General features: G+C 37.4%; 1 protein-coding gene across 1 annotated transcript; it reads right to left on the bottom strand.

Annotated features, from left to right (window-relative positions):
* Positions 1-773: 773 nt before the first annotated feature.
* On the bottom strand, positions 774-8,773 carry LOC113660589. The gene is made up of 13 exons (XM_047816662.1): positions 8,510-8,773; positions 6,566-6,608; positions 6,408-6,430; positions 6,138-6,268; positions 5,863-5,989; positions 4,665-4,828; positions 3,742-3,895; positions 3,536-3,622; positions 3,141-3,311; positions 2,295-2,357; positions 2,043-2,105; positions 1,655-1,723; positions 774-1,012 (listed from the first exon to the last, which is right to left on the bottom strand). Exons 1-13 carry the CDS (start codon positions 8,733-8,735, stop codon positions 774-776), a joined length of 1,560 nt encoding a protein of 519 aa, XP_047672618.1. The 5' UTR covers positions 8,736-8,773.
* Positions 8,774-9,505: the final 732 nt, after the last annotated feature.

The following is a 9,505-nucleotide window of genomic DNA, read 5'->3' on the forward strand; positions in this document are numbered from 1 at the left end:
CTGTCACTGTGAGAAAGTAATTGCTTCACCTGTGTGCCAAATCTAGTATATGAAGCCTATGTATTGTTTCATGTTCCTTCTTGTCCAGGTTTCTAAGCACAAAGACAGGTCTGAGCAGTATGCAAAATATACCATGAATGTCTATGGATCAGGTGTGTCCGGTCATAAAAATTCTACCCACATAAAAAAGTACTAAAGTAGTTTATAGTTAAAGTAGTAAATACCCATACTATAGTAAATTGTAGTGTATATACTATATACACTACAATTTACTATAGTAGTATATAGTATATATTATTTAAAACTTTGTTAATGAATGCTACAGCATACTGTAGAGTAATAACTACACTCTAAAAACAGATGTGTTAAAACAACACAATCAGTGTTATTTTGGGAACACACTAAATGCATCTCTGTGTTATTATTGGAACACCACTTATTGTGTTTCTTGGGTTGTCACTGATTACTTTTAACACAAAATGACACATAATGTGAAATTAATTAATCATTCCAAAACATTCCTTACAACTGAGCATAGCCATTTTTTTTAACTCATGATGGATATAACATCATCATCCTCATCATCGTTCATAGCAACCATTATATTTAAAGTTGAAAAATTTAATTGTACTGTTCAACTGTATATCCACAAGTATGTGTATTGAAAAGTATGGTGAGAGCCAACACCCAACCCTACTGAACCATTGATAAAAGATGAAACAATAGGCTACTTATCGTTTACAACCTGTGGACTAAATTCAGTACAATAGATATTAATTGGTCCCCACATGTCCCAGGTAAAGGGGACCACACTTATGGTGCCAACAAATGACAACAATAAATAGAGTGAATGAAAAATCAGTTTTAAGACACATGTTTTTTTTAAAACCACATGCAGTGTGTGACCATGATTGGCACACTGTGCACTGTGACCATGAACGCCACTTCTTTGAAGCATTCTTCTTCCTGTCATCGAAATGGACGTGGCAGACACAGCACAGATTGCCTCCATCTATCAAATAAAAAACAAATATTTTTAGGTCAAGCCAGTTAGTTGACATTATACTCATGAGCATAATTAAAGTAACATTTCAAAGGCAGTTTATTCATTTGTAACCATTGCCAAATTAAAATGTGTGTATTGCATATACCCATCTTGCTGACGCTCAATCATAAGATAAAAGTAGGTCAACAAAGAAAAATTTCTGTGGCCCATTTCAGAAAGCGGCATTAGTGTAACCCTGAAACAAGGAAAACTCTGGGTTTCCAATTGAGGAATTTATGTAAATCAAACCTGATTCAGAAGTGTAACTCAATTTTCTTCAGCTCTACTTCACATTGATGCAGGTTTATGATTTATTACTAACTGTAATGCCATAACTCATACAGTCGTAGGCCGTAGTCCTAAATGAAAGAATCGGAGTCTGATTTGTCACAATGTGTCACTGTGTACTGGATTGTTTCCGTTTTAAAATGTTGTGGTCTATGGTTCTGTTCCAATATCTGTTCTTGTTAAAGTAGTGCAATCTGTTGAAACTACCTGTTTTTATCTATGTTGCTGCCTCCAAACCAGGTCTACTTGGCCTGGGCTACTTTGAGGAAGAGCTTATTATTCTCAATGGGACGTAAAAATCCCCACAATTTGAAAAGATACCTTCATCTGCAGTCATCACGATGGCTACTGTAGTGGTTGTTTCTGAGGACTGTTTTTCCAGCTCTGTACCTAAAGAACATAAAACACAACACAATAACTTTCTTAATATAAATTCTGAATCTAAATTACAAATTCATAATGCAATTTGTCAGCATTTATACTGTCAATAGTTAATAAGTAAATTGTAGATTAAAAATACATACAGTATCATTCAGTGTTTGCATCTAAATCTCAACAGCCAATTCAAAGTGTAAAATTATCAGAATACTAACCATATAAAAGATGCTAAATGTCACCTGAATAAATATTGTATCTATAAATTGTAATTTTTAAACAAGTGAGCTTTTCTCTTTGTGTCCAATGTCAATGGCAGACTTAAAAGAAATACCATTTTCACACATGGCCTCTAAAATGTCTTCTGCTGACTGCGTCTGGACAACATCTGCTGTGTCTGTTGATTTGAAGATATTAAACTATCACACACAGATTTCATCTTTTGACTTCATTTCATTATTTCAATAATGTGTATAGTGGTCAAATGTGCAGTGTAATGACCAAAATTACATATCTAGTAAACGATGCTCCCTAAGTTTAATGTTTTTATTTTATCTTTAAATTAATATATAACAACTCAGCGTACCTTCTGCGCCCATGGCCTCTGACATCCCTTCTGCTGTGTCAGTGGTGTCGCATTGTGCTGCATCTGATTGATATGTTTAGGAAAAAAAACACTTAGTAGCATAAGCATAACAAATAATTGGTCTTCCTGCATTACATGAGGAAAAAAAATCACACAGCAGTATTAATGAAGGAATATAATTCACAGGAATTTTATACATAGAATTCAACCGTTGCAAAGGGCCTTCACAATCACTAGTCAAATTCAACTAAACAGCTATAGGATATTCTGGAGAGGTGCCTTTTTAGAAAATGTGTTGCACTATAATGAGGAAACTCCAACTGAGAAATAGTGTCACATGACTCACATCCCTTACAAACTGTCATAGTTTCAGGTTATAGATTCTGTATGTGTCTGTTTCAATTGAATTACATTTATTTTTTATAGCACCAATTCATAACAAAATACTTCACAGAAAAAGTTGTCATTGGGGCAGTACCTTTTCAAGAGTACACTTTTGTACCTAAAAGGTATACACTGGTACCGGTGTACCACTGTTTAACACCGCTGGGTTAACATTGACCCAATACCGGGTTGTTTTAACCCAACTACTGGGTTATTATACCCCATGGTTGCATAACAACAACCCAACATTGGGTCATTTTTCAACCCAGCATGTGCTCTGTACAATATTTACCCATTATGGGTCAAAAAGAACCCGGCCATTTTTAGAGTGCAGCACTATACATAGACTCACATGTAGGCCTGTATTATTCTTTAGTTAACATATTTTCCCCACTTTACATAAAGCCAAATCATCTGCCGAAACACAAGTGGAGAAACACAACCACTGTTAATCTCACTTACTGATTTCAAATGAAATCTCCTCAGCAGCTTGCAAAATGGCCTCCAACTGATTCCTTCCATAATAGGATGGCTTTTTGAAAGTAAGGCTGTTGGGAAGTCCAGCAACTTTAATTGTCATTCCCTGATTCACCAGGGATTGGTAGGGGAGCCTTCCAGTACCTCCGGCCTCCTCTGAAAGACAGGGCAAACACATGCATGTACATGTTACACATTGTAACACAGTTGGACAATTGTGACTCTCCCATCCTGTTGATAGCCAGTGTACAGGCAGTAAACAGTCATTTTGGTAAGGTGTCATAATCGTATGGTTGATGGACACAAATAAGTTGGATTCATGGATTCATGAAGGTATATTAGGTTGTCAAGACTTAAAAAGTGTTTGGACATATGCTTACTATATTTTTGGTTAAACAGATCTTGCACTTTTCTCAGCAGCACATTGACCTCAACTCTGGCACTCGATGTTGCGGCTGAGGAGCTGGCTACAGATGTAACAACAGACAACAATTAATTTTATCAAACTATATTATGTATATTTGCACTATTACAAACCTGAGTCGATTTCTGTGAATATATGGATATTTCATATAACCAATATTACCTTTGAAATGCAGTGCAAAGTTGTTCACTGTGTCTGTTGAGTCCAGGAAATCTGCAGCTTCTTTGCTGCTCAGCTCATACACCTCTAAGCTGGACTTTTGTCGATCAAAAGATAAAACAGCTGTTTCCACACCCAAATCCTCAAGCTTGGACACCTTTACAATACTTACATAAAGACAACCACAAAAATAGTAAATAATTGTATACATTCATTTTTCACAGTAACATTAGCTCAGTGTAGTATATATGCTTTAGCTATGATTTGTACTAAGGTAATTTACTTGTCTTCAACCCTGCTCCTGCAGGGCCCACTATCCTGCAAAGTTTAGTTCCAACCCAGCGTCAACACACCTGCTTATAATTTACAAGTGATCCTGAAGCCCTTGATTAGCTTGTTCAGGTCTTTTTGATTGGGGTTGGAGCTAAACTCTGCAGGACAGTGGCTCTGCTCTAGATTGCTCTGTTCTTATTGATTTTTTGCGGAAGATTACCGGAAGTTTGGGCCACAAAAGCAATCTGTTTATGTTGTTGCCTCTGAAACCATCTATACATTAGCTGTGCTTACATAGAGTCCAATATCCAACTAATATTTGACTCATGGCCATATTTGACTACTAATGTTTCAATTGACCACCTTGATCTAAATAGACTAGCCCAACCAGTAGGAATTTAGTTTGAGAAGGTTGTATGTGCCTTTGACAGTCTCTTCAATGTGAGAATATTTGATGCTGATAGCCTTGTAAACAAAAATCAGATGGAATATTTTTTGGGGATGAATTAATTTGAAATGATGAAAAAAAATCTACAGATAAATAATCTAGTTGTCTATCACATGTTCTGCTCACATCACAATTGCTGTTGATCACCCTTGTATCTAATACTATAATACCACTAATTCCTAGCAAATGACACTTATTTTCAAACCTCTAACTTCAGCTTCTTCAGGTGCATTTTAATTTGGTGATCCCTCATCTCAGGGCTAAGGTCCTGTGCCTGGCCACGTGCCCTCAGTGCTGCTGCTTCTTGACAGTATTTGTCTTTGTCCTCTTTCCCTAATGTGGACCACCTCCCCATATCTTTCATTGTGCCTGAGAAAAAAAAAGATGCACAGAAAAATTGAGTCAGCCTCTCTTTTTTAAAGTAAATTCAGGGCATTCTCACATTATACATAACCAGACAATCAACCAATAAGTGCAAGAGGAAGCAGGTATATACTGTATAGCCATCTCTCACCTCTATCCTGCAACTTTCACAACATCCCTACACCACCCCATTACCTCACTCTTGTTTTCCCAGAAAAAAAAAGGGGGATACTCTGCGTTCGGGCCAAATTCTAAGCTCGGAGACCTCTCCGGACAGCACACAAATATGCATAAAACGAATATATACAAATTACTTTCTTTTGATTTCATGTATGTGTAAACTTGTGAATCACTCACAAGCTGATTTAATGTCATTAGGAAATCGGTTCAGGCAGCACGCATAATGTCAAACAAACCTGCTGTGTGGATGCAGTGACACATGGTTGTACGTATTTGTGCCGCGTATATCAGAGTGTTTTATAGGGACAGGAACCATACCCAACACCACCTCTGCAAAGCATACCAGGGAAAGCTTATGGGTACCGCACCCTGGTACAGTACGAAGCGATCACACTAGCAAAATGAACCGTACTTTGGAGTCAAACGTATGTGGGTAGGGTTAGCATAATGTGAGTACACATACTGGTTCACTTGTGTTGTGAAACTCTTTTCTCTGTAACAAGATGTGAAGTAGATGACCTGATGATTCATTCAATACACACAACAACCTTGAAAATCTGATGTACAGCAACAAATCATTTAGTATAACAATTAAAAGTCCAAAGACATGCATGGTAGGTTGATTGGCATCTCTGGAAAAATTGTCCGTAGTGTGTGATTGCGTGAGTGAATGAGAGTGTGTGTGTGCCCTGCGATGGGTTGGCACTCCGTCCAGGGTGTATCCTGCCTTGATGCCCGATGACGCCTGAGATAGGCACAGGCTCCCCGTGACCCGAGGTAGTTCGGATAAAGCGGTAGAAAATGAATGAATGAATGAATGAATGAATGAATTAAAAGTATATGTTAATGTTGTCCTTCACCTTTGTTTTTAAGAATGTCCCTACAAAAAAGGTTGTATGGGGACAGCTCTCGGATGTGAGCTTTGGCCTTTGATGGTCGGGGCTCAGATGAAGCATTTAATGACCTTTTGTAATTACCGATCCAGTTCTGAAAGAGAAAAATGAAAAATAACGAAAGAGTATTACACCACTTAAAATGAATGTTAACGAAACACTTAATTTACACCAACGGTACAGCAGAATGATATATTTATTTGACATGTTTATTGTTAGTGTGGCAATAAAGTAAACCTTACTTCTATGACACTGGTGTCCAATCCAGTAGCTGAAGCTGCTCTTATTATTATGGGTGAGCCAACACGTGTCATTCCTTCCTTAAAAAAGGATTTCAGGGTTTCCCTTTGCCCCTCATTAATGTATGTTCTCTCTTGTTGAATAACAAAGAATAAAAAGGCTAGGTAGTTATAGTAGACAGTGTTGAAGGTAAGTGTGGATTTTGCAGATCGTAACCATCATTCTCAGACACACTCACCTAATGCTTCTAGATTAGGAATTGTAAGACTTACCTCTCTGGGCCATCTTCAAACACCTGAAACATAAACAGAGAGAAACTTGCACTAGACAGATTTGTGGATGGGCCGTCTCTCTAAACAGCTTGGCCCAAAACCTAATTTTGGATTGTTCAACATAGACATAGAGCATGTAAGTAATAAAACAAACTTACCAAAGAAGTTCTTGTACTTCTGGAAACCCGTTGGAAACTGATGCTGTAAAACAAGACCAAAACATTAGGTAAAGATGAATTAATGTTACAAAGGCAGACAAATACACTGTAAAAAAATTCAGTAAAAAAACGGGTACCGTATAATATAAAATAATTTTCCGTGATTTCTGTTTACAGGCGTTTTATCCGTATTTTTAATAATGCATTGAATTGTGGGTGCAATAACCCCTAAGGAGACAGCAAGGCGTCCATTACACGAGGTCATCGTGCAAGCGTTTGCCTTAAAGTTCCTACTTTTCTCACACTTCTGTGATTGCAGCTTTTTACTTTTGCCTTTTAATCAGCTTTTAATCTTTCACTTTTGCCTTTCTATCACCATCTCTGTTTGAAACCTAAAATTACAACTTGCTTGCAGAGTTATTTTCTAAACATGGATGATAAGTAATGTAATAACAAGTCATATGGATATTTTCCACCAAATTTATCACATTAAATCTCCAGTTTGTGTTTATTTTAGATTCATTTAAAGTCACCATTATGGTGATTACTGTTTCCGTTAGTTAGGCATTTGTCTCTTGACTTTCACTGAACTAACTCTCATCTTTTAGCAATTGCAACAAAATTTTATTATGACTATAGAGGAAAAACTATCATGTCATCTAAGATTGATTGTTTATATGTTATGCTGCCTATTATTTAAACATGAAATGATAAAAGAACAATAAAGAGATAAAGCATATAAAAGTGATGCTCTATGCAAATGACACTGTATTGAATAAGACTGCTGTAATGTGCTAGTTTTTTTTTTTTTTTTTTAGCTTTTTTTTAACACTTTGGATATAAATCTCAACAATGGTGACAGTAAATGGTAAGAAAGTTGCACAATTTTGTAATGTCACAATGCATGATGGGACTTGTGAATGAGTTTTCTACAATCCTGGTACCCAGCATGCATTGCGGCATGAAGCTTTGTTGTTGATTGTCACCATTGTTGTGTTTCAAGGCGGATTGAAGTGTCCCTAAAGGTCACGGAGAATGTACTGAATGTACTGTTTTTAATTAAAGGAAATGTCCGTAAACAAAACAGAGAAAGTTCTGGTAATTTTCTGCCAGGACATTTTCCCTTTTTTACAGAGTTTTTTTTTTTTACAGTGTACATAAACAGACAGATAAGCAAGACAGACAGGCAAACCTGTGCCTTTGGGTTTTATTTTCCAAGTTCCAAGCGATAAAAAGCAGATAAACAATATATTATTGTCTTACAGTGTGGAAAACGTCATTTTTACAGGCTAACTTTGTGTTTTAATATTAAACTAAATTTCCTCATCGGCTTCAGACATGTAAAACATGGTAATTAGTAACGTTAATGGTGGGGAAAAAAAAAAAAAGCAGGTGACGGTGGGCTGGTGCTCGGTGCCCAGACTGGCAAAGCTGGTCAAGCTGGTTTTCCAGCCTGAACAGCTAAGTCCAGCTTGACCAACCTAAATAGTATCTCATGTCACAAAACTTTAATATATAACGTTTAAAAACACCATTTCAACACGGTTCTTATTTCATACCAGGCCACAGGCACGTACAACATGCTAATAAAGTTAATGCTCACGTATGTAAAGGGCTAATGACGTAATATATAACTTTAACAAAAACCATTTCAACACTGTTATCTCATGATGCTCACGTATGTAACGTAAAGATAGGCTAATAACGTAATATATAACGTTTACAAACACCATTTCAACACGGTTCTTATTTCATACCAGGCCACAGGCACGTACAACATGCTAATAACGTAATAGCCTATATAACGTTTACAAACACCATTTCAACACGGTTATCTCATGTCAACACTAATGCCGCCTTAAAACACGTTTTCTGTAATGTTTTCGCTTACTGGCTAATTAATAACAGTTTAAACGCTCTGTTTTATCATTTAATTGGACTTACCTGAAACAATTAACCAGGAAAGTGCACAACGTTGCCGCGTTATCCAGTCGACGTCCAGTCCAGTCATCGGTGAAGTGGATTCCCGGTCAACTGGATTCCTCTGAGTGGATCTGGAGTCTTCTCTTGTAGTTGTATTCATTGATTGAGCATTTGATAGGTGACAACAACCTTCTGAGCCTTCCAGTAGCCACAGAATGCCCCTACTGGACCATATCGATGGGCCCATTAACCACTGATAACATCCATTCAATAGTGTGATAACATTCGAAGGGATCTGGAGTCTTCTCTTGTAGTTGTATTCATTGATTGAGCATTTGATAGGTGACAACAACCTTCTGAGCCTTCCAGTAGCCACAGAATGCCCCTACTGGACCATATCGATGGGCCCATTAACCACTGATAACATCCATTCAATAGTGTGATAACATTCGAAGCGGGTGTTAAGGATTAAAAAAAGGACACATTAACCACAAGAAATCACTTCTGCCCTCTCACTTCCTTCTCTATCAGCATCGGATGCAGTTACACAACATCCAACACTTGTGTATCTGTACAGTCGTATATTTGTATATTTAATACGTATATAGTCGTATTATAGTGTGTTTGTAATGGCAGCTGCATGGACGAGCTGAATAGTGGAGATGAAAATCATGTGACGTTGGTCATCTATAAAACTGTAAATGATTTTAAGGGCTACGACACAAAGATGGAGTGTGCTCCAAACGGGAACCTACAAACTCAACGCAGAGGTGCAGAAGACAATAGTGCTTGTACTGTTATCCTTCAGCTCCTGCATGTTTCCTTGTCTTGGCTCATGTCCCAAATCATCCTCACCTGTATCACGGTTCACTCTAATATCCTTGTGCATCAGGGGCCCTGCTCATGCCGTCATTGTGCTGTGGATCAAATACAAACAACCTGAATACAGAGAGTGAGAAGTTACAGCAGATCACATCTGAACTTTACAATGTGCTTCTAGCACTCGGGAGGTGAATA

This window comes from Tachysurus fulvidraco, chromosome 7 (assembly GCF_022655615.1).
Source record: "Tachysurus fulvidraco isolate hzauxx_2018 chromosome 7, HZAU_PFXX_2.0, whole genome shotgun sequence".
NCBI classification, from domain to species: Eukaryota; Metazoa; Chordata; class Actinopteri; order Siluriformes; family Bagridae; genus Tachysurus; species Tachysurus fulvidraco.

Bases quoted from the DNA above. Each gene is read 5' to 3' on its own strand.
- LOC113660589 (XM_047816662.1), bottom strand. From the start codon at position 8,735: ATGGGCCCATCGATATGGTCCAGTAGGGGCATTCTGTGGCTACTGGAA. The intron at 6,431-6,565 runs GTAAGTTTGTTT...TTTATGTTTCAG, and splicing joins GAAGTACAAGAACTTCTTTG to GTGTTTGAAGATGGCCCAGA. The intron at 3,896-4,664 runs GTTTGAAAATAA...AGTATTGTAAAG, and splicing joins TGAAGAAGCTGAAGTTAGAG to GTGTCCAAGCTTGAGGATTT.